This window comes from Oncorhynchus masou, chromosome 15, assembly GCF_036934945.1.
Source record: "Oncorhynchus masou masou isolate Uvic2021 chromosome 15, UVic_Omas_1.1, whole genome shotgun sequence".
Lineage (NCBI taxonomy): Eukaryota > Metazoa > Chordata > Actinopteri > Salmoniformes > Salmonidae > Oncorhynchus > Oncorhynchus masou.
Genome location: NC_088226.1, coordinates 31,318,185 through 31,343,993, shown reverse-complemented (window position 1 = coordinate 31,343,993; position 25,809 = coordinate 31,318,185). Strand labels below are relative to the sequence as shown.

The 25,809-nt window shown below is 42.6% G+C and overlaps 1 protein-coding gene across 3 annotated transcripts in view; it reads right to left on the bottom strand.

The window, feature by feature from the left end:
- The window catches only part of LOC135556148 (serine/threonine-protein kinase Nek7), a 134,039-nt gene that overhangs the window by 20,235 nt on the left and 87,995 nt on the right, over positions 1-25,809 (bottom strand). For all 3 annotated transcript variants that reach the window (XR_010457953.1, XM_064989104.1, XM_064989103.1), the window contains exons 4-8: positions 20,851-20,913; positions 18,036-18,146; positions 16,156-16,264; positions 15,957-16,064; positions 1,539-1,633 (exon numbers count right to left, since the gene is read on the bottom strand). Coding sequence is in view for 2 of the 3 variants with exons in the window: in XM_064989104.1 (XP_064845176.1) it covers positions 1,539-1,633; positions 15,957-16,064; positions 16,156-16,264; positions 18,036-18,146; positions 20,851-20,913 (486 nt within the window). In the remaining variant the exon portion in view is untranslated. The remainder of the gene's footprint in view (positions 1-1,538; positions 1,634-15,956; positions 16,065-16,155; positions 16,265-18,035; positions 18,147-20,850; positions 20,914-25,809) is intronic.

The following is a 25,809-nucleotide window of genomic DNA, read 5'->3' as shown; positions in this document are numbered from 1 at the left end:
AACAGCATTCTCACATAGGTATTCCTCTTGTCCAGATGGGTTAGGGCAGTGTGCAGTATGGTTGAGATTGCATCGTCTGTGGACCTATTTGGGCGGTAAGCAAATTGGAGTGGGTCTAGGGTGTCAGGTAGGGTGGAGGTGATATGGTCCTTGACTCGTCTCTCAAAGCACTTCATGATGACGGAAGTGAGTGCTACGGGGCGGTAGTCATTTAGTTCAGTTATCTTTGCCTTCCTGGGTACAGGAACAACGGTGGCCATCTTGAAGCATGTGAGGACTTGGATAGGGAGCGATTGAATATGTCCATAAACACACCAGCCAGCTGGTCTGTGCATGCTCAGAGGACGCAGCTTGGGATGCCGTCTGGGCCAGCAGCCTTGCAAGGGTTAATACGTTTAAATGTTTTACTCACGTTGGCACGGAGAAGGGGCACAGTCCTTGTTTGTGGGCTGTGACGTTGGCTCTGTATTATCCTCAAAGTGGGCAAAGAAGGTGTTTGTCTTGTGTATTCCTCAATGCCATCGGAAGAACCCCGGAACATATTCCAGTCTGTGATGGCAAAACAGTCCTGTAGTTTAGCATCTGCTTCATCCAACGACTTTTTTTATTGACCGAATCACTGGTGCTCACTGCTTTAATTTTGGCTTGTAAGCCAAAATCTGCCAAATGGAGGGCGAGCTTTGAACGCCTCTCTGTGTTTGGAGTAAAAGGTTCTGAGTGCGGTCTTAGTGTCAGCATTGGCCTGTCGTGGCATGTAGACAGCTACGAATAATACAGAAGAAAACTCTCTTGGTAGATGGTGTGGTCTACAGCTTATAATGAGATACTCTACATCAGGTGGCGCTCCTAGTGGCCAGTTGGTTAAGGGCCAATAAAATGGCAGCCATCTCTCCAGCGCCATCATCAATCTCCAACCTGCTGTTGTCTTTTCCCTCCTGGTCACCAACGGAGACCACCCCGGCAACTAGGCATCGTCCCGTTACCACAATGCCGGAGGTGGGCAAGGTCAGGTGAATATAATGGGGTGACCTCATCACAAACAAACATGCATGCACATGTGGGCCTGCACACACACAATCCCCAATCAAACAGTATAGGAGATGCAGACAGAGAGACAATGGCCAGGTATTGTCTGTCTTTCACCCATCTAGAACCCCAAGCATAACACTGAAACATGTATGTTCTCTCGTACGCACGCACACACGCACACACACACGCACACACGTTTGACCCTCAGACATTCAAGAACCTTACATCCAACACACACACACACACACCTGTAAGACCTTTCCCCCTCGCTCTCCCCCTCTCGTGTGGTCTGTAAGGTGGAAAGGGTTCTGAGAGGGTCATTTTACTAGTCAGTATCAGTGCTCAGCACAACCACCCAGTTGATCTGCACCACATGTACATGTCACTGTGAATTCCCTGCTAGCTTCAAACACACAACAGCTCTCATATCCACCTTTATCCCAGTAATGTGTGTGGGTATGGGTTTCTGTGTACATTATGCCACAGTACAGTATATGTGTATACGTTACCTCGTAGAGCAGGCAGCCTAGAGACCAGATGTCAGACTTGAAGTTGTATCCGTTTTCATGTATTCTCTCTGGAGACATGTAGTACGGGGTCCCCACTGGAACAGGCAGACAGGGAGAGAGAGAGCAAGACATTAGCCTGTTGCCTCTCCAACCTAGCCATTCCAGCACACCACATATGTCCCAACACACACAACCTCAGAGAGAGAGTGAGAAGGGCAGAAAAAGAGATCCAAGAGATCTCACAAACACACACATGCATGTGAACTGCTAGTCCACTACATCACAGCTCTGGTTCAGCTCTCATTAACATACCTCATCATGATCAGAAACAGGAGTCAAAACAGACATTACACTCTGGCTCTGAAACTCAATAATCCCAATGCCATGCTGCCTGGCCCAGCTCCAGACCACACAATCATATAGTACAATCACACAGATCATGTACAGATAGGTGTAGTTACACTGCCGCACCACAGAGAGCACTAGTGAGCCTGATTGGGGGGGAAGACAGCTAATAGAAAAAGAGACCAAAAGAAGGTGGTTGAGCTACAGTACGATCAAACGTTTGGACACCTACTCTTAGAGTTTTTCTATATTTGTACTATTTTCTACATTGTAGAATAACAGCAAAGACATCAAAACTATGAAATAACACATAGGGAATCATGTAGTAACCAAAAAAAGTGATAAACAAATCAAAATATATTCTATATATGAGATTCTTCAAAGGAGCCATTCTTTGCCTTGATGACAACCAGCTTCATGAGGTAGTTACCTGGAAAGCATTTCAATTAACAGGTGTGCCTTGTTAAAAGTTAATTTGTTGAATTTATTTCCTTCCTAATACTTTTGAGCCACAATTCAATCCCATTCAAAATCCTATTTTCCCTAACCCTAACCCTAAAGCCGAACCTTAACCCTAGCTCCTAACCCTAAACATAATTCTAATCTTAAACCTAATTCTAATCTTAACCCTAAACCCCCTACAAATAGCATTTGAACTTGTGGGGACTAACAAACTGTCCCCAGTTGGTTCAAATTTGTTCATTTACTATTCTTGTGGGGACATCTGGTCCACAAGCATAGTTAAACACGTCCACAAACACACACATTAACATGTTGAGGGGAAACATTCCAATGTAATTAGTTTTAATAAACCTATTACGGGGAATTCTATAAGAGTTAATGTCTTTCAGTGCGAAATTGAAAGTGAACACTTATTAGTGTGGTTTTTAATTGGGCTGCGAAAATATTTCTTTATCTATAATGAATTGTGACCTATAACTCTAAAAATCATCATTCGCTTCCACCATCAAATACAGAAAGAGGGGGAGAGAGAGATAGGTAAGAGACAGAAAGAAAGAGAGAGAGAAAAGAGAGAGAGAGAGAGAGCGAGAGCGAGAGAGAAAGAGAAAGAGAGAGGGAGAGAGCGGGAGAGAAAAGACAAAGAAAGAGAGAGAAAGAAGACAAAGAGAGAGAGAGAGAGAAAGAATAGACAGAAAGAGAGAGAGAGAAAGAATACAGAAAGAGAGAGAGCGAGAGAAGACAGAAAGAGAGAGAGAGGAGAGAGAGAGAAAGAGAAAAGACAGAAAGAGAGCGAGAAAAGAAAAAAAAGACAGACAGAGAGAGAGAAAAGACAGAAAGACAGAGAGAGAGAGAATAGAGAGAGAATAGAGACAGAGAGAGAAAAGACAAAGAAAGAGAGAGAGAGAGAGAGAATATACCGAAAGAGAGAGAGAGAGAATAGACCGAAAGAGAGAGAGAGAGCGAGAGAAAATAGACCGAAAGAAAGAGAGAATAGACCGAAAGAGAGAGAGAGAGAATAGACCGAAAGAGAGAGAGAATAGGCCAAAAGAGAGAGAGAGAGAGAGAATAGGCCGAAAGAGAGAGAGAATAGGCCAAAAGAGAGAGAGAGAGAGAGAGAGAGAATAGGCCGAAAGAGAGAGAGAGAATAGGCCGAAAGAGAGAGAGAGAGAGAGAGAATAGACCGAAAGAGAGAGAGAGAGAGAAAATAGACAGAAAGAAAGAAAAGAAAGAGAGAGAGAATAGACCGATCTAGGCTCACCCAGCCACATAATAATACACACAGGCACAAACGACCTGAGGGCACAGCAGGAAAGAGTGGCCACAGCACTGAAGGCAGTGATTGAAAAGGCTTCTTCTACTTTCCCCAACGCACAAGTGGTTATCTCCACCCTGCTACCACGAAAAGACTTCCACCCTGCCACAATACAGCGGGTAAACGCAAGTATTTCCCGTGACTGTGCCTCAAAACCAAACGTTTTCCTGGCCCACCACTCCACCCTGGACTTGAACAGCCTCTATGACCAGGTCCACCTCTACAAGGCAGCAGTGCCCATCTTTGCCCGAACTCTAAAGGACATCGCTCTCAAACTTATCCCCAACACTTCACACAGGAGCAACAGATCAATAGACACCCCACCCGGACCAGCGAGACACCCTCCCAGACCTGCAGGACCCCCCCCCTGGACCTACACATAGAGGACCCACGCCAAGAGGAATTACATCCAGACCACCGCACACCCAGACACATCCACACCCCTACCCCAACCAATCAACACCCCCCACGTCAACCATGCCCACACCCCATTTAGACCCCCTCAGATCAGACCTATGCCACTCCTGCCCACCCCATGCACCCCACCCCCGCAAAGAGGGCCTCAACATGGAAGCCACACATACGCCCAGGTAGTGAGCGGGCAAACAGTCCCAACCCCCACTCTCACACTCGCCCAAGCCAATGGAATGTACCAGATGCTCAGCAGGCTCTGCTCACACTTACTGGCCTGAGGCCAAACCACGACCAACAACATTGGACACTTTATGGAACAAAAAGCCTTTACTATTTCATCCTGGAATATCCAAGGCCTGAGGTCATCTGCCTTTGGCCTGAAGAGCAGAAACCCGGACTTCACCAAAGAAATCGGTAATACAGACATTGTCATCCTGCAAGAAACCTGGTATAGAGGAGACAGACCCACTGGATGCCCTCTAGGTTACAGAGAGCTGGTCGTCCCATCCACCAAACTACCAGGTGTGAAACAGGGAAGGGACTCAGGGGGTATGCTAATTTGGTATAGAGCAGACCTAACTCACTCCATTAAATTAATCAAAACAGGAACATTCTACATTTGGCTAGAAATTCAAAAGGAAATTATCCTAACAGAGAAAAATGTCCTCCTGTGTGCTACCTATATCCCCCCACTAGAATCCCCATATTTTAATGAAGACAGCTTCTCCATCCTAGAGGGGGAAATCAATCATTTCCAGGCCCAGGGACATGTACTAGTCTGTGGCGACCTAAATGCCAGAACCGGACAAGAACCTGACACCCTCAGCACACAGGGGGACAAACACCTGCCTGGAGGTGACAGCATTCCCTCCCCCGTATGCCCCCCTAGGCACAACTATCACAACATAACCAACAAAAACGGGTCACAACTCCTGCAGCTCTGTCGCACGCTGGGTATGTACATAGTCAATGGTAGGCTTCGAGGGGACTCCTATGGTAGGTACACCTATAGCTCATCTCTTGGCAGTAGTACTGTAGACTACTTTATCACTGACCTCAACCCAGAGTCTCTCAGAGCGTTCACAGTCAGCACACTGACACCCCTATCAGACCACAGCAAAATCACAGTCTACCTAAACAGAGCAATACTCAATCATGAGGCATCAAAGCCAAAGGAACTGAGTAACATTAAGAAATGCTATAGATGGAAGCAATGCAGTTTGGAAACCTACCAAAAAACAATTAGGCAACAACAAATTCAATCCCTTTTAGACAATTTCCTGGGTAAAACGTTCCACTGTAATAGTGAAGGTGTAAACTTGGCAGTAGAAAATCTTAACAGTATATTTGATCTCTCAGCTTCCCTATCAAATCTAAAAATCTCAAATAGAAAACCGAAGAAAATTAACAACAATGACAAATGGTTTGATGAAGAATGCAAAAATCTAAGAAAGAAATTGAGAAACCTGTCCAACCAAAAACATAGAGACCCGGAAAACCTGAGTCTACGCCTTCACTATGGTGAATCACTAAAACAATACAGAAATACACTACGGAAAAAGAAGGAACAGCATGTCAGAAATCAGCTCAATGTAATTGAAGAATCCATAGACTCTAACCACTTCTGGGAGAATTGGAAAACACTAAACAAACAACAACACGAAGAATTATCTATCCAAAATGGAGATGTATGGGTAAACCACTTCTCCAATCTTTTTGGCTCTATAACAAAGAATAAAGAGCAAAAACATATACATGATCAAATACAGATCTTAGAATCAACTATTAAAGACTACCAGAACCCACTGGATTCTCCAATTACATTGAATGAGTTACAGGACAAAAAAAAAAACATCCAACCCAAAAAGGCCTGTGGTGTTGATGGTATCCTCAATGAAATGATCAAATATACAGACAACAAATTCCAATTGGCTATACTAAAACTCTTTAACATCATCCTTAGCTCTGGCATCTTCCCCAATAGTTGGAACCAAGGACTGATCACCCCAATCCACAAATTCGACCCCAATAACTACCGTGGAATATGCGTCAACAGTAACCTTGGGAAAATCCTCTGCATTATCATTAACAGCAGACTCGTACACTTCCTCAATGAAAACAATGTACTGAGCAAATGTCAAATTGGCTTTTTACCAAATTACCGTACAACAGACCATGTATTCACCCTGCACACCCTAATTGACAACCAAACAAACCAAAACAAAGGCAAAGTCTTCTCATGCTTTGTTGATTTCAAAAAAGCCTTTGACTCAATTTGGCATGAGGGTCTGCTATACAAACTGATGGAAAGTGGTGTTGGGGGTAAAACATACGACATCATAAAATCCATGTACACAAACAACAAGTGTGCGGTTAAAATTGGCAAAAAACACACAAATTTCTTCACACAGGGTCGTGGGGTCAGGGATGCAGCTTAAGCCCCACCCTCTTCAACATATATATCAACGAACTGGTGCGGGCACTAGAAAAGTCTGCAGCACCCGGCCTCACCCTACTAGAATCTGAAGTCAAATGTCTGCTGTTTGCTGATGATCTGGTGCTTCTGTCACCAACCAAGGAGGGCCTACAGCAGCACCTAGATCTTATGCACAGATTCTGTCAGACCTGGGCCCTGACAGTATATCTCAGTAAGACCAAAATAATGGTGTTCCAAAAAAGGTCCAGTCACCAGGACCACAAATACAAATTCCATCTAGACACTGTTGCCTTAGAGCACACAAAGAAACTATACATACCTTGGCCTAAACATCAGCGCCACAGGTAACTTCCACAAAGCTGTGAACGATCTGAGAGACAAGGCAAGAAGGGCATTCTATGCCATCAAAAGGAACATAAATCTCAACATACCAATTAGGATTTGGCTAAAAATACTTGAATCAGTCATAGAGCCAATTGCCCTTTATGGTTGTGAGGTCTGGGGTCCGCTCACCAACCAAGACTTCACAAAATGGGACAAACACCAAATTGAGACTCTGCACGCAGAATTCTGCAAAAATATCCTCCGTGTACAACGTAGAATACCAAATAATGCATGCAGAGCAGAATTAGGCCGATACCCACTAATTATCAAAATCCAGAAAAGAGCTGTTAAATTCTATAACCACCTAAAAGGAAGTGATTCCCAAACCTTCCACAACAAAGCCATCACCTACAGAGAGATGAACCTGGAGAAGAGTCCCCTAAGCAAGCTGTTCACAAACACACCCCACAGAGCCCCATGACAGCAGCACAATTAGACCCAACCAAATCATGAGAAAACAAAAAGATAATTACTTGAAACATTGGAAAGAATTAACAAAAAAACAGAGCAAACTAGAATGCTATTTGGCCCTACACAGAGAGTACACAGCGGCAGAATACCTGACCACTGTGACTGACCCAAAATTAAGGAAAGCTTTGACTATGTACAGACTCAGCGAGCATAGCCTTGCTATTGAGAAAGGCCGCCGTAGGCAGACATGGCTCTCAAGAGAAGACAGGCTATGTGCTCACTGCCCACAAAATGAGGTGGAAACTGAGCTGCACTTCCTAACCTCCTGCCCAATGTATGACCATATTAGAGAGACATATTTCCCTCAGATTACACAGATCCACAAAGAATTCAAAAACAAATCCAATTTTGAAAAACTCCCATATCTACTGGGTGAAATTCCACAGTGTGCCATCAGAGCAGCAGGATTTGTGACCTGTTGCCACGAGAAAAGGGCAACCAGTGAAGAACACGCACCATTGTAAATACAACCCATATCTATGCTTGTTTATTTTATCCTGTGTCCTTAACCATTTGTACATTGTAAAAACACTGTATATATATATATATATATATATATCATGACATTTGTAATGTCTTTATTGTTTTGAAACTTCTGTATGTGTGATGTCTACTGTTAATTTTTATTGTTTATTTCACTTTATATATTATCTACCTTACTTGCTTTGGCAATGTTAACACATGTTACCCATGCCAATAAAGCCCATTGAATTGAATTGAAATTGAGAGAGAATAGACAGAGATTGAATAGACAGAGAGAGATTGAATAGACAGAGAGAGATTGAATAGAGAGAGAGAGAGAGAGAATAGACCGAAAGAGAGAGAGAGAGAAGACAGAGAGAGATTGAATAGACAGAGAGAGAGAGAGAGAATAGACAGAGAGAGAGAGAGAGAATAGACAGAGAGAGAGAGAGAGAATAGACAGAGAGAGAGAGAGAAGAATAGACAGAGAGAGAGAGAGAGAATAGACAGAGAGAGAGAGAGATAGACAGAGAGAGAGAGAGAGAGAATAGACAGAGAGAGAGAGAGAGAATAGACAGAGAGAGAGAGAGAGAGAAGAATAGACAGAGAGAGAGAGAGAGAGAATAGACAGAGAGAGAGAGAATAGACAGAGAGAGAGAGAGAATAGACAGAGAGAGAGAGAGAATAGACAGAGAGAGAGAGAATAGACAGAGAGAGAGAGAGAATAGACAGAGAGAGAGAGAGAGAATAGACAGAGAGAGAGAGAATAGACAGAGAGAGAGAGAATAGACAGAGAGAGAGAGAGAGAATAGACAGAGAGAGAGAGAATAGACAGAGAGAGAGAGAATAGACAGAGAGAGAGAGAGAATAGACAGAGAGAGATTGAATAGACAGAGAGAGATTGAATAGACAGATAGAGATTGAATAGACAGATAGAGATTGAATAGACAGATAGAGATTGAATAGACAGATAGAGATTGAATAGACAGAGAGAGATTGAATAGACAGAGAGAGATTGAATAGACAGAGAGAGATTGAATAGACAGAGAGAGATTGAATAGACAGAGAGATATTGAATAGAGAGAGAGATTGAATAGAGAGAGAGATTGAATAGACAGAGAGAGATTGAATAGACAGAGAGAGATTGAATAGGCAGAGAGAGATTGAATAGGCAGAGAGAGATTGAATAGGCAGAGAGAGATTGAATAGGCAGAGAGAGATTGAATAGGCAGAGAGAGAGAGAATAGACCGAAAGAGAGAATAGACCGAAAGAGAGAGAGAGAGAGAGAGAATAGACAGAAACAGAGAGAGAGACTGAGCTGAGCTGCACTTCCTAACCTCCTGCCCAATGTATGACCATATTAGAGAGACATATTTCCCTCAGATTACACAGATCCACAAAGAATTCGAAAACAAATCCAATTTTGAAAAACTCCCATATCTACTGGGTGAAATTCCACAGTGTGCCATCAGAGCAGCAGGATTTGTGACCTGTTGCCACGAGAAAAGGGCAACCAGTGAAGAACACGCACCATTGTAAATACAACCCATATCTATGCTTATTTATTTTATCCTGTGTCCTTAACCATTTGTACATTGTAAAAACACTGTATATATATATATAATATATGACATTTGTAATGTCTTTATTGTTTTGAAACTTCTGTATGTGTGATGTCTACTGTTAATTTTTATTGTTTATTTCACTTTATATATTATCTACCTTACTTGCTTTGGCAATGTTAACACATGTTACCCATGCCAATAAAGCCCATTGAATTGAATTGAATTGAAATTGAGAGAGAATAGACAGAGATTGAATAGACAGAGAGAGATTGAATAGACAGAGAGAGATTGAATAGAGAGAGAGAGAGAGAGAGAGAGAGAGAGAGAGAGAATAGACCGAAAGAGAGAGAGAATAGAGAGAGAGAGAGAAGACAGAGAGAGATTGAATAGACAGAGAGAGATTGAATAGACAGAGAGAGAGAGAGAATAGACAGAGAGATAGAGAATAGACAGAGAGAGAGAGAATAGACAGAGAGAGAATAGACAGAGAGAGAGAGAGAGAATAGACAGAGAGAGAGAGAGAATAGACAGAGAGAGACAGAGAGAGAGAATAGACAGAGAGAGAGAATAGACAGAGAGAGATTGAATAGACAGAGAGAGAGAATAGACAGAGAGAGATTGAATAGACAGAGAGAGATTGAATAGACAGAGATTGAATAGACAGAGAGAGATTGAATAGACAGAGAGAGATTGAATAGACAGAGAGAGATTGAATAGACAGAGAGAGATTGAATAGACAGAGAGAGATTGAATAGACAGAGAGAGATTGAATAGGCAGAGAGAGATTGAATAGGCAGAGAGAGAGAGAATAGACCGAAAGAGAGAGAGAATAGACAGAAACAGAGAGAGAGACTGAGCTGAGCTGCACTTCCTAACCTCCTGCCCAATGTATGACCATATTAGAGAGACATATTTCCCTCAGATTACACAGATCTACAAAGAATTTGAAAACAAATCCAATTTTGAAAAACTCCCATATCTACTGGGTGAAATTCCACAGTGTGCCATCAGAGCAGCAAGATTTGTGACCTGTTGCCACGAGAAAAGGGCAACCAGTGAAGAACACGCACCATTGTAAATACAACCCATATCTATGCTTATTTATTTTATCTTGTGTCCTTTACCATTTGTACATTGTTAAAACACTGTATATATATATATATATATATATATATATATATTAACACATGTTTCCCAATGCCAATAAAGCTCTTGAATTGAATTGAGAGAGAGAGAGAGAGAGAGAGAGAGAGAGAGAGAGAGAAAAGACAGAGAGAGAAAAGACAGAGAGAGAGAGAGAGAGAGAGAGAAAGACAGAGAGAGAAAAGACAGAGAGAGAGAGAGAGAGAGAGAGAGAGAGAGAGAGAGAGAGAAGACAGAAAGAGAGAAGTCAGAAAAGACAGAAAAAGACAGAAAGAGAGAGAGAAAAGAAGACAGACAGAGAGAGAGAGAGCTGGCTTGTGAGTAACCAGGTCATCAGGTTGGTGGTGTGTGTGCATGCGCACATGCGTTTCTGTGTTTGTGTGTGTTTCTACAGAGGTCTCTTGGTGCTGTTTGAACAGCGTTCCCCTAACATTCATTACCAGCTGATTAAAGATCATCACCCTCTCTTATGCTAATAGTTGTATTGAGGAGCAGAGCAACAGGGCCTCAGTCAGCATTCATTCATTCCCAATTAAAACACAATCATTTATTCATGCAGATAAACTAGAAGTCATGTTGGGATTCATTTCCATTATTAGAAATCGTTAAGACAACTGAGTGGCATTCTCGAGGAAAAGAAAATATTGTCATGGTAGCAATCTATGGATGGAACCTGGCGATGCGTGGTGTGTGTGTGTGTGTGCGCGCGCGCGTTGAGTTGAAAGGGAGCGAGAGCGAGCGAGAAAGCTGACAGACTAAGCCTGGCCCTCCATCTAGCCAGCACCTCCCTGCTCTACTGGGGTGGTTTGACTTATTACACCCCACCCCACACAGACACACATGGGCAGATTCACAGACACACACACTCACACACACACACACTTCACCGCCCCCATGCAGAGAGAGACATGGGGAGAGAAGGAAAGAAATGGGAATAGAGGGAGGGAGAGAATGAGAGATGAAGAGGGCTAGGGGAAGAGAATGGGGGGAAAGGGAAGGATAGGGAAGAGGGGGTAGGATGGAGAAAGGGGGCAGGAAAGAAAGTCGATGTATAAAGATAAAGGAAGAATCTCAATTGATTACTCCTGGCGTCCTCTCTCCTCACCTTCTCAAAACCCAATGGAGGAGAAGGTCAGAGGGGCTTCTCGTCCAATGGGTTTCGAGAAGAAGACGAGGAGAGACGACGCGAGGAGTATGCAATTGAGATCTTCCCAAAGAGACGGAGGAAGAGGAAAGGAGGGAGGGAAGGAAGGAGAGAGTGAGAAAATTAGTTGGGGGGGAGGAGAGAATGGAGGAGAAAGATCAAGAGCAGAAAGGAGAGCTTGAGTAAGAGACATGGACAGACAGTGAGGCAGAAAGAAAGAGATGGGGAAAATGAAAATAAAAAAGAGGGGGAAAAAGGGAGAGGGAAAGAGAAATAAAGAGGCAGCAGGAGACAGGGGGAGAGCAATGGAGAGAAAGGTGAGGGCCGGAGAGGAGAAGAGGCTTTAGGGAATGGATGGATTCTGGGTCTCCATGCCCGTGGGGGAGATTAACCCTTTGTGGAGAAACTAGCCTCTGAACCACTCTGCTCTTCTCCTCCCCTCATCTTCCTCAACGAGGACTTCTCTGAAGCTGTGCGCCAGAGGCGGAAAGATCTTATCCCAGCTATGGAAGCTGCCAAAGAGCGTGTGGACACTGCTTACATCCGCTACGACAAGCTCATTGTCCACTCTCCCTCCCAAAAACCTAGGAAGAGTGAGAGAGCCAAGCTTCCGGGTCAGTAGCTTCTGCCCAACATCACACACATACACCGAATGACACTCATAAATACCGGACTGACTAACTATTAGCCAAACAATGTTTTTATTTTTATGTTGCATATATTTTTTCCTCCATATTATGTCTATCTCTGATAGGGGCTAATAGCAGCCCATATTAACACATGTAGCCTTAGAAAGGTTCCTGTAATCAATAACGTGCTAAGATCGGATATACTGGCCATCTCTGAGACTCACTAACAGAATTCCTCTGATGATACAGCAGTAGCAATACAAGGATATAACATCTGCAGAAAAGACAGGAATGCCTATGGGGGAGGTGTTGCTGTATACACTGAGTGTACAAAGATTTATGAACACTCGCTCTTTCCATGACATAGGACTTTTAAGCAGTGAGCCAATTGAGACATGGATTGTGTACGTGTGCATTCAAAGAGTGAATGAGCAAGACAAAATCTTTAAGTGCCTTTGAACAGGGTATGGTAGTAGGTGCCAGCCACACCAGTTTGAATGTGTCAAGAACACTGCTGGATTTTTCACGCTCAACAGGTTCCATTGTGAATCAAGAATGGTCCACCAACCAAAGGACACAACTGTGGGAACCATTTATTTAACCAGGTAAGAACAATTGAGGTTAAAATCCTATTTTGCGAGGGTGACCTGGCAAGAAGACAAAACATGGTCCAGCATCCTTGTGGAGGATGCCCCCATCCAGCATCCTTGTAGAGTCCATGCCCCAACAAATTGAGGCTGTTCTGAGGGCAAAGGGGGTTGCAACTCAATATTAGGAATGTGTTACTAATGTTTTGTACACTCAGTGTAATATTCAGAGCCATATTCCTGTAAAGCTTAGAGAGGATCTCATGTCAAATGTTGTTTAATTGTTGTGGTTGCAAGTTCACCTGCATCATTTAAAGCCTCTTCTTTTGGGGTGCTGCTATAGGCCACCAAGTGTTAACAGTCAGTATTTGAATACTGTGTGCGCAATGCTTGCGCTGTTAACAGAGAGGTCTATTTTCGGGGTGACCTGAACATTGACTGGTTAACAACTAGCAGTCCTCTCAAGAGGAAGCTTCTAATTGTGACTAATGCCTATAACATGACCCAGGTTGTAACTCAACGAACTAGAGTGAATACCAATTGTGTTGGATCTGTGGCATCCATTGTCACAGGTATTGATCATATCTTCACTAATGCTGCCGAACTTTGCTTCAAGGAATATATATATATTACTGTAGCGGCCATAAAATTGTGGCAATAACAAGGAAAGCCAAAATGCCAAATTGTGGGCCTAAAGTAATTTATAATAGATCACACAAAATGTTTTGTTGAAGATGTAAAAAATGTCTGATGTGTATGAGGAAGTGAATTCAGATGCAGCATTGAAAATATAGAGCTGGAACACAGTTGTGAAATCACGAAACCATGTCCATAATAAAAATTCAGGAAGAATTGAAATAGATGGCGTATTCTCTATAGTTCAAACACATCTTATGTAATAAAAATAAACATTTTATGTCTGGTTTTTCTGATTGGCACAGGGAGAGTTTCGTCTGGGGGCCATCTCAAAAAATGTCTGATGCGTATGAGGAAGTGAATCCAGATGCAGCATTGTAAATATTTGTACAATTACTACTGACAAGTATGCACTTGTTAAAAAATTTGCTGTGAAAACTGAGACCCCTGGATTGATGGCGGATTGAAAAATGGTACGGTACAAAAGAATGATGCGAAAGAGTTGGCAAACAAGTCAGGCTGCTCAGCTGATTGGTTGACATACTCAAAATTGACGAATGTTTGACTAAACTTAACAAAAAGAAGAAGAAATGACATAAAACATAAAGGGAAAAGACTAAAGTACCACAAATGACATCATGGGCAGAAAACCCAAATCATCTCCATCGTTCATTGAAGTTGGTGGGTGATTTATAAAAAAGCCTTACGATATTGCCAATCATTTCAATGACTATTTCACGAGCATAGTGGAAACACTCAGAAGTGAAATGACAACATTGAACAGTGAAGCATCATATTTTTGTATAAAACATCTAATAATGAAAGAGAAGCAAACAGCAAAATTACCTTTACATTTCTTTATAAAACAACATCTCATGGCACAATAGAGACAGTGAAATGACACGCACACACAGACATACTCTATCACACTAACACACACATTCTTTAGTTGTATTATTTGTAGATTGTTGTATTTAAAATTTATCAGTGTATCATTGTTTTTTTGTGGACCCTAGGAATCTGCTTTTCGGCAAAAGCTAATGGGGATCCGAATAAACCACACCAAAACGCTCCTCTCCCACCATGACCAAGGGGCTGAAGAAGCAGCCTACTCACCGACCACCTGAAGAGGGCGCTGTGGTTTGTGTTTTCCAAATTAAATGAACACTGTCAGTGTGAGTCTTAAAGTTTACAATTGTGTAATGACTTTCTCTCTTAATTAAAATGGTACATTTCATTACATGTTTATTTGAGAAAATCCTGTCCTGGGAAAGTTTTTGAGAGTGTGAGAATATGTTAACTGAGCATTTTTGACAAGAGTGGCACAATCCCCACAACAACACATCACGTGCCAGTGTCAGCCGGCCACTGTTTTACAGCAGTCAGAGCTGTGGATCGGCAGTATTTAAAGTATTTAAGTAAAAAAAGCTTTAATGTATTACTGAAGTAGTTTTTTTGTGGCATCTTTACTTTACTATTTATATTTTTGACAACGTTTACTCCACTACATTCGTAAAGAAAATAATATACTTTTTAATCCATACATTTTCCCTGACACCCAAAAGTACTCGTTACATTTTGAATGCTGAACAGGAGAGGAAAATTCTCCAATTCCCCCACTTATCAAAGAGAACATCCCTGCTCATCCCCACTGCCTCTGATTTGGCGGACTCACTCACAAATGCTTCATTTGTAAATTATGTCTGAGTGTTGGAGTGTGTATATGTTTAAATTACATTTACTTTTGATACTTAAGTATATTTAAAATCAAATACTTTAAAACTTTTACTCGAGTAGCATTTTACTGGGTGAATTTCACTTTTACTTGAGTCATTTTCTGTTTAGGCATCTTTACTTTTACTCAAGTATGACAATTGGGTAATTTTTTCACCACTATGTATCCGGCAGCAGAGGTGAGATGTGTTTCAGACAGGTTCGCCCAGACAACAGTTCAGAAGTCAGAGGTGAAGGCAACAGGAAGTGACAAACTGGCAATTGAAGAGGTGACAGCCCCTAAGCTGCCATAAGAAGGCCTAAACCCCCAGCTTTAAAACACACAAATGGTTCTGGGCTGCACCAGCTAATGAAACACATCCCCCCCCCCCTTACTGTGTGGGTGTGTGTATGTTTGGTTTTACTATCATTGTGGGGACCATAAGTCCTCACAAGGATAGTAAATCCATGAAAATTGGACTAGTTGGCTTAATTTTGCTGGTCCCCACAAGGAAAAAGGCTATTTTAGGCTTAGCGTAACAATTGGGTATAGGGGTTAGGTTTATGGTTAGAAGTTGACGTTTGGGTTAAGGTTAGGAGTTAGGATTTAAGAAAAATAGGATTTTGAATGGGAATCAATTGTTTGGTCCTCACAAGGATAGTCAAACAAAAGTGTTTGTGTGTGTGTGCGTGTGTGTGTGTGTGTGTCTTACCTAAAGAATGGGCAGCGGTGGTTTTAGAGCTGAAGAATCGTCCTAGTCCCAGATCTCCCAGCTTCACCACTCCTGTGGCTGTTATGAACACATTAGCTGGCTTTATATCTGTAAAGAGGACAGGGTAGATAGTTCAAGTTGAAGTTATAAGTGTACGCATGTGTGCGTGCGTGCGTGTGTGTGTGTGTGTGTGTAGTACCTCTGTGCATAACCCGTCGGGAGTGCATGTGTTCCAGCGCACTGCACAGCTGGACAAAGTACTTCCACACTGTCCTCTCTGGAATTAACCTCCGCTGCTTCTTGAAGTGCTGCATAGATACACACAGCACAACAATGTCAGACAACATACACAAGCTTAACATACACAACTTACTAGCTAAGCCCCTCGAGTCCCTCTGTATGTATTTGACTCCATCGTTAATATGATGCAGACCTCTCTCTTTTTGCCTCTCTCGCTACCCTCTCCCTGACCTCTCTCTTTCCCCTCGCTCTGCCTCTCTCTGTCCCTTTTTCCTTCTACCGCCCCCCCCCCCCTCCCTCCTCTCGCTCACTCTTTCTTTCTCATACCGAGCCCTTTCTCATTTTCATTATATGTTGCGATGGAAAGCACATGAGTTCTCAGAACCAGAGAAAAGGCATTTTTGGGGTTATGTTCAAAACGCTCACATCTGGTATATAGCTCCTACATATATATATGTAAACCAGTCACACACAAACTACACAACACACAATTCCCACAAGCCTAACCCCTCGCCCTCCCAGCAGCTCCTAGCGGTCGATTATGACTTCATTCTGTTTCAGAGGTCACAGAAACAGTCACCGTGCGACAGGATTACCGGAAATCAATGGTACGAGTGATGGGACAAAGTTTATGCAAACTATCAGCTAGGGCAGCGTAATAGCCAATCGGGTGAGAAATGGACTGGCGAGCTAGCTTTGTTGCTGTGCTGGATGGGAGACTGATTGGCAAAAACTAGCAAAATGGAGCGCAGAGAAAGAGTAACGGAACGGAAAAGATAGCGAGAAACAGAGAGAGGAAATGGGAACAATAGTTGAGAAAGAGAGAGTGAACAGGAATGATAGCAAGAAAGTGTGTGCGCACGTGCATCTGTCGGTGTGTGTGTGTGTGTGTGTGTGCGCACTTGCGTCTGTCCCAGCGTGCGTCCCATGTGTGTGTGCTTGCGTAGGTGCACGTGTGAAATAGAGAGACCTTGGCCCACATCCAAACAAAGGCAGCATGGTGGGCCATTCTTCCCCTTGCCCCACATTAGCATATCAGAGAAGTGTTTGATGTCAATGGGGAAGCAGAAGAAAGCCTTCCATGCCTTCCACTGCAAAAACTGCACATGCAATATTCTGTAAGTGCATGCAAATCAAGTACCATTTGATTTTATTAGAATCCTGAGATGGTCAGGGCAAGTGCCAGGAAGAGGAAGGGAGAGAAGGGGGGGCACCACAGTGTAAGAATGGTGTATTTACTTCATATTGCGGCAGGGCAGTGAAGGGGGAGCGAGGAGGTTCGTAGTCATGATACCAACCTCTGGACTGGCACAGTTTAATTAGGAAAACAAATGATTTGAAGAGAGGGCAGGAGCGAAGTTAGACCTGTGTGTGTCAGTGCGTGTCTGTGCCCGGGTGTGTGTAGTCTGCCATGTGGTATCTCTCACAGGCAGTGCTAATCATGCTGTCCTAATTTGCAGTGTGAGACAGCATTGGATGGTTGGACATTGAGAGCTGCAGTAGATGAGTGCTTAGGGCTTATTGAGATGCTCAGATACACCCTGGCTAGTCATCATTTATACATGGAGAGGCTGCTCTGCCCAGGGTTTTACATACATACATAACATACCACTAATTTGACACTGGCATGAGTGAAACACATTTGACATAAGAGTTAAGCAAAAGTAGATCACTATGGCGGCCTACTGTTTATGATCACCGGAGTGGACCATCACTATAATGGATCGCCAGTAGATCAGCACCAGAGATCATCACTTCAGCGGGTCAACAGGGTAGTAGATCACCCGGGTGGATTCCAGTGAGGAAGGTTGACCTGTGTGGGAGCATCAAATATCTTACCTTGATCATCCGGGAGAGGTCACCAGCATCGGCCAGCTCCAACACAATGTTCAGCTCATTCTCCTCAATAAATGATGCATGGTACTTGATCACGTTTGGGTGGTTCAGTTGCTGTACGAGAGAGCGAGAAACAGAGAGAGAGAGAGAGATGGTGAGAGAGGGAAAGAGAGAGAGGGGGAAAAATAGAGATATAGCGAGAGAGAGCGCAAGAGAATAGATGAGCTAACAATGACTGTTTAACTGGCTCCCAGGGTTTGAAAAGCTTTGTGAAATCAACACATATTTTGTCCCAAGTCTCCAACCAATGACAACTTCTTACACAGATATAATATATAATACACAATGTGACAACAAGTATGTTAAAGTGTTGAAATCCTTTCAAATAACCATTATCAGGTGCTCCTATGATGTGTAATGTTGTCGGTCATTTGGCTGGCCACGCCGGTGTAGAAACTGCGGAGTTGAATGAGAAGGCTATGGCTTTGTCGTGTGTGTGTGTGAAAGAGCAGTGTGACATGTCAACAACAACCATTGTCTGATTACAACAGGCTGCTGTTCCACACAGCTCTCAACACGCCGCTGGCAGAGAAATAAATAGATCTAGAAAACCCTCTCATTTTCTCAACAGATTATTTCCTGTTGATCGGTCAATAAGTGACTAACCACATCAGGTGCAGTCAGACAGAGAGAGGGGAGGGAGAGAGTGAGAGAGAGCTACAGTAGACGTGTTGTGTGTCAGGGGTTGTGATGTGAGCAGCGACAGCGGGGCCCAGGCATGCGGTATGACACTGCTCCGACGTGATTAAAGAAATGTTCACTCTGTGGACTGATCCAAAGGAGAAGCAACGTACACATACTGTACACACACACATACAAACAAACACTGCAGCAGACGTATTTTTGGATCAGGGTTGCAGCTCTGTGATGCGTCATTTCAGAGCAAGAGAAACATCCGTGTGCTCCCCCCCCCCCCATCCCATCGCTCTCCTTCCCCTACTCACACTGACCCGTGAAGACCCTGGCCATGCTAAGAGATATGACTGTAGATGCTGGCTCCCCAGCTCCAGGCCTGGACAGCTACAGGGTGTGTGTGCAGGCAGGGCCAGGCTTCTGTCCAGTTAGTTCAGGTTAAATGAGGTTAATGTGAGCAGGCTTCAGGACTGCCCGTGAAACAGACTGGAGTAATTGAATCTGAGCCGGACACTGGGACTGGGCTGGGGGTGTACTGCATCTCATCTCACAGAACTCACCTAAGGTTAGGATGGACATAAACTACAACACAAAGGCTGAGAGATGGACAGAGAAATGTGAGAGTGAGCGAGTAACATTGTGCTCCGGCATAATGTATCAATACGTCATGCCAATGAAGCAAATTTAAATGGAGTCTAAGAGTATAGACAGTCATTCATCAATGTATATACAGTATTTGCTTTTTAGCAGAAGCCTTTATCCAAAGCGACTTAGAGTCATGCGTGCATATATTTTATGTATGGGTGGCCCCGGGAATCAAACCCATAACCCTGGCGGTACAAGCACCATGCTCTACCAACTGAGCCATACAGGACAATAGGATCATCTAGCCTACACTTTACAAAGCATATGAACAGATAGAGAGACAGACAGAGGACCATGAGCATGCATGCCAGCGTGTGTGTGTGTGTGTGTGTGTGTGTGTGTGTGTGTGTGTGTGTGTGTGTGTGTGTGTGTGTGTGTGTGTGTGTGTGTGTGTGTGTCAGGCCCATGGCAGTGTGCATCTCATTACTCTGATTTGGCTGTGTGTCGTGTTGTCCTGTCTACTGGGGTAGAAGGATGGATAGATGGAAGGAAGGCTGGATTCCCCCGTTCACAATCTGGCCTTGTTAGCCCTGCCCAGTTCACACACACACACACACACAGCCAGACTGTTGGAATTAACCACCACAACCATTAGCACTCACACAGAAGAGACAGAGCGGAGAAAGCAGAGAGAAAGCACACACACACTCAAGGAGGAGGGATAAAGAGAGGCGTGAGGGAGAGAGAGGGGGAGGGACGGAGTGACATATCTTGTGCATCAGCCTCCAGAGCCCTAGAATGGAGGAGAGAGGGGGAAATGGAGGGAGGGAAAAATAGGGGGCATGTGGCTAAGCCTGGCATAACACCCGTCTCCTCTGTGGTTGGCTAATGCAGACCTCATCAAATCAAAATCAAATCAAATTTTATTGGTCACATACATATGTTTAGCAGATGTTATTGCGGGTGTAGCAAAATGCTTGGTGGGTATGGAGGTGTGCATGGAGGTGTGCTAGGTGTGTATGGAAGAGAGAGTAACGTGTTATGAACAGAGTTAGCAACAACCTGGAGAACACACACACCTCTGATCACCGAGACAGAGGGAGTTATTCAACCTGTCATTAATTTGTTCGTTAGCTTTTGAGACCAGAGACAAGCAAAGCATGTTTAAGGTAGTTTGATCAATGAAAACACTTCATTTAAAGAAGAAAGACAAAAGAAAGACAAAAAGATGAGGGGCGTGGGGTGGGGCGTTGGAGGGGGGGGGGACAAAACATCAAAAGACACACAAGGGAGTCTGCTAAATTTCCATGGCGATCCACTATTGCCCCCCTTCTAAACAATACTGAGAGAAAAAAAAAATGTTTTGGGCATTAAAAAAAAATAAGAGTCAATGTAAGCCTGGAGGAGTCTCACACACACACACACACACACACACAAAAGAGGGAGGCACACACACAGCACAGAGAAAGACACACAAACACACTCGCATGCAGGCGTCTGGTACAGATCAATTGTTTTCTCGCTCGCTCTGGTTCTTTACCTTTAGGAGATCTATTTCTTTGATGCAATCTTGCCGAGCTTTGGCATCCATCAAGTCGAATATCTATCAAGAGATCAAAAGGAGAGATTGTTGCAGCATGTTCAAGGAAAGGAGAAAGAGAGAGAAGGAAAAAACACTAATAGAATGACAACAAAACATCATGGCTGCTGATGCTATATGTAATGACACACACACACACACACACACACCTCTCAGCAGCAGTCAGTGATGCTCTCAGCCACAATAATAACGCATCACCCCATTTCTTCATTAAAAACCATTTCAACTATGCTATGAGAGTACAATTACCATAATGCTAATTAGACCTATAGCTACAGTACACTACCTTTCACAACTGTGGCTGTTGAACAAGTTGAGGAGACTGAAGGACTTGGTATTTCCTTAGATTGTAAACGGTCCAGGTCAAAACATATAGATTTAATGGTCTGTCTGTAATAAAGAAATGCTCTGCTTTTTGACACCACACAAAGCGGGGCGGTAGGTAGCCTAGTGGTTAGAGTGTTGGACGATCAAATCCCCAAGCTGACAAGGTAAAAAATCATGTTCAGCAACCTGAACAAGGCAGTTAACCCACTGTTCCTGGGCTGTCATTGAAAATAAGAGTTTATTGTTAACTGACTTGTCTAGTTAAATAAACATTTAAAAAGCAAGTCCTTGTCTTGATTCTTTTACAGTCATATGGTCAAATGCTGCAAAGAAAGTCCTAGTTAAGCTGCAGCTGGCCCAGAATAGAGCGGCACGTTTTGCTCTTCCTTGTAATCAGAGGGCTATTATTAATACTATGTGTGCAGTCTCTTTTGGCGACGAGTTGAGGAAAGACTGAATGCGTCACTTCTTGTTTTTATAAGAAACATTCATGTGTTGGAATTTCCAAATTGCTTGCATCATCAACTTACCCCACCAGACATGCCACCAGGGGTCTTTTCAAAGTCCAGAACAAATTTAAGAAAACCGTGTTATACAGAACCATGAGTGTATGGAACTCCCTTCCACCTCGTATAGCGCTATTGAACAGCAAACCTGGTTTCAAAAAACAAATAAATCAACACCTCACTGCACAACGCCTTTCCCCCATGTGACCTACTTGTTGTGTGTATGTACTGACATTTATGTGTAACTGATTGAGGCACACACACTTTTAAATGTATGTAAATTGTAAAGTCTTGTCTGTAATGTATTTTTCATTATGTGTCGGACCCCAGTAAGACTAGCTCTCGCCATTGGCGTCGGCTAATGGGGATCCTAATAAATCAAATCAAAACCTACTTCGAGTGACATAGGCTAACCTGGGATTGACTTTTTGTTAACCTCTCTCTCCCTCTCTTCTAGGCCTGCATCCAGTCTTCCTCCTCTCTTCCTGGTGTGTGGAGTGCGTCAGTGTGAGTGAGTAAGTATGTCAGACGAAGTGACATGTGAAGTAGAGAGGGAGAGGAATGAAGTGGAGGAAGGAGAAAGTTGGCCTGCTGAGCTAGAGACACCTGCCTCAGCACATGCTGTAAACCACCCCTGCTACTGTCCTCTCACTTGTAAACTAGTATGTCTAATTATTACCATAAACTATTAATTAATCAATCAATTAATTAATCTCTAAGGACTAATAATATATATATATATATATATATATATACACATATATACATACACACACACACACTTTTTATTATAAAAATATATATATTGGGGCACAAGCCCGTTATTGGACAAAAATGGTATTCCAAGAAGACCTGACTTACAAGCTATCGTAACAATAACATAAGACAAAAATGTAAATCATAGTAAACAGTTGATTTATCAGAAGGTATGAATCATTTGAGAATCAAATAGAGCCCACTTTGTAACACAATTTATTTATACAATCTACATTCAATTACACTAATAACAATATTTACAAACCAATGGCCATGATCAAGGAAAGGTAGGAAATAGAATGAAAGATAACAAGTGAAGAATTTGAGAATATATGAATATTGAAGGAAAGTTATACTCTAGCCTGTAATCAAAGTCTAGTGTGGCCTCTTGGTAGCTCAGCCCGCATGGTGAGAACAAAAGGGGAAGGCTGTGTGTCCTTTCCCTCGAGTTGAGTGTCCTTGTGCTTGTTCTTTTTCTCTGGATTGTGCTCCTTGTGGTGCTCCTTCTTGAGTTGTGTTCCTGTTTGCTCTGTCTGATGGCTCTCTTCTTGATGTTGCAGAGGTAATGATCTGGAGTTGCTTTTCCTTTCCTTGAAGAAGGTTAGCTTATGTGTACGGTTCAGGCTTCACTAGATCTTTCAGTCTTTTTTGTTTTATTTAACTAGGCCAGTCAGTTATGAACAGATTCTTATTTACAATGGGCGGCTTACACCGGCCAAACACGGACGACGCTAGGCCAATTGTGCACCGCCCTATGGGACTACCAATCACGGCCGGTTGTGATGCAGCCTGGATGTCTTAAGTCCTCACTGAGACTGCTTGTACTTGGGCTCTTCAGTCACAATTAGAAATGTACTAAATTGCAGGTATTCTGTCCTGAAAAGTTACTTTCCCGGTCTTATCAGTTACCATTTCTTGCGAAGGCCCCTAAATGGAGGTTCTTCTTCCCTCCTTTGAGAAGCTGTTGAGCCCAGAGCAGGGTAGAGAAGACAATGATAAGAGAGTGAGAGAGGTTGATGATCTATTTTACATGTTTGGCAATGTAAACATATGTTTCCCTGTCAATAAAAACCTTTGAATTTAATTAAGAGGAGAGCAGTGCTTTTTTAGCCTTGCGAGGTCACATGGTATCCCACCTTGGTGTCAAGAGCCATGTTTATGACCCATTGTCTTAGAGGGCTACTTTGATGGGGGTGCGGCCCCCAAAAAAAACAGAACTCATCAAGAGGAGCCACAGTGAGGGGCCACAGTGCCTTGTGGGTCTACATATCCACATGCATACACATGCATACACCCCCTATAATTTCCTGCAATTCTACATATTTTTATTCTACATATTTTGACAAATGTTCGCAGTTTTTAATATGATAATTGATTACCAATGGGCCAACGGTCGGTAATTCGACCATGCTTACTACAAGTTTAGATAGCTGGCCAATCAAACAAAAAATATTATGCTGGAATTGGATAATTGAGGGACGGCTGATGAACAACTACATTTCAGAATTGCACTTTGTACATCTATTATACTAACTCTCAACAGTAAATTGACACGCCGACTGAATCGCCCCCCAAACAAATGAAAATACAATCATTTAAAAAAAATATGTATTGGTCCGCGGGTCTACAGTTGCCCATCCCTGTCTTACAGAGAGAGAAAGTCCAAGGAGGCTAGAATTGTTCGGCATATGATTTATGATTTGTATTCCATTAGCTGCTGAAGAAGGGTCCATACAAAACACGGAACGTGACAAAATACAGAACACTAACGGACAGGACCCGCAACACAAATCTAAACTAAGAACACCATGACCAAAACAACAACAACTATTTAAAACAATAAAAATACAACTGAAGGGCTCCCAAGCAGCGCAGCGATCTATAGCACGACGAATACAGGCGGCATCACATCAGGCCGTGATTGGAAGTCCTATAGGGCGGCGCACAATTGGCCCAGTGTCGTTTTGCCTTGCAAAAGTATTCATCCCCATCTGTGTTTTTCCTATTTTGTTGCATTACAACCTGAAATTTAAATGGATTTTTATTTGGATTTCATGTAAATGGACATAGTCAAAATAGTCCGAATTGGCAAAGTGAATTGGAAAAAAAGAACTTGTTTCAAAAAAATTTAGGAGGAAAAAAAACAGAGGAGTGGTGCGCGCATATGTATTCATCCCCTTAATAAGATTTGGTGCAACCAATTACCATCAGAAATCACATTATTAATTAAATAAAGTCCACATGTGTGCAATCTAAGCGTCACATGATCTCAGTATATACAGTGCCTTGCGAAAGTGTTCGGCCCCCTTGAACTTTGCAACCTTTTGCCACATTTCAGGCTTCAAATATAAAGATATAAAACTGTATTTCTTTGTGAAGAATCAACAACAAGTGGGACACAATCATGAAGTGGAATGACATTTATTGGATATTTCAAACTTTTTTAACAAATCAAAAACTGAAAAATTGGGCGTGCAAAATTATTCAGCCCCTTTACTTTCAGTGCAGCAAACTCTCTCCAGAAGTTCAGTGAGGATCTCTGAATGATCCAATGTTGACCTAAATGACTAATGATGATAAATATATGTAGCCTTATTTCTAAGGCTACATATATTTATATGGGCTATCTATTCTTAGCACTTTTCTGGGTAGCTTGTCAGACATAATATGGAGGAAAAAACTAGGGCTGTCTGCGAAAAAAAAAAGAATCTTGGTCGACCAAAAGTTGTCTGTTCTTTCAACCAAACGAGTGGTCAACATTTTTTTTACTTGTATTTTTCCATATATAGACACACCCTATGTGTTTCAATAAAATCAACTACATTAATTGAGCTGGTCTGATGCTTTAAGCTTAGCATTTGATGAAATAAGACAAATGTCTCAGGAGGGTGCCAGGGATCTAGATAACCAGAACAAAAAAAAACTTAACCTGACCCAACTGTTCACCTCCCGCTCGTGCTGACTGCCGCAGATTCCGCCATTACTCTCCTAAAGTTGCCAGTAATTTGGCTACACAAGGAGTTGGCAACCTTTCTCACGTGGAATGCCAATTTATCTTACCATTTCTAACAATCTGCATGCCAGTTATGGTTTTCATATGCACATTATGGTGAAACAGTTTAATTGAATTTATAATAATGTCTTCATGTCTCAATCATTGTCATGTGGTTAATAAAAATTCAATCCAAATCTAAATTGATAAATCTAAAAAGTAACTTCCATTGCCAACTATGTAAAAAATAGCCTACATAAAGCCAACAAAGAAAAACATTGTAGTCTGCAGGTAGAAAATATCCTGATAAAAAAAATA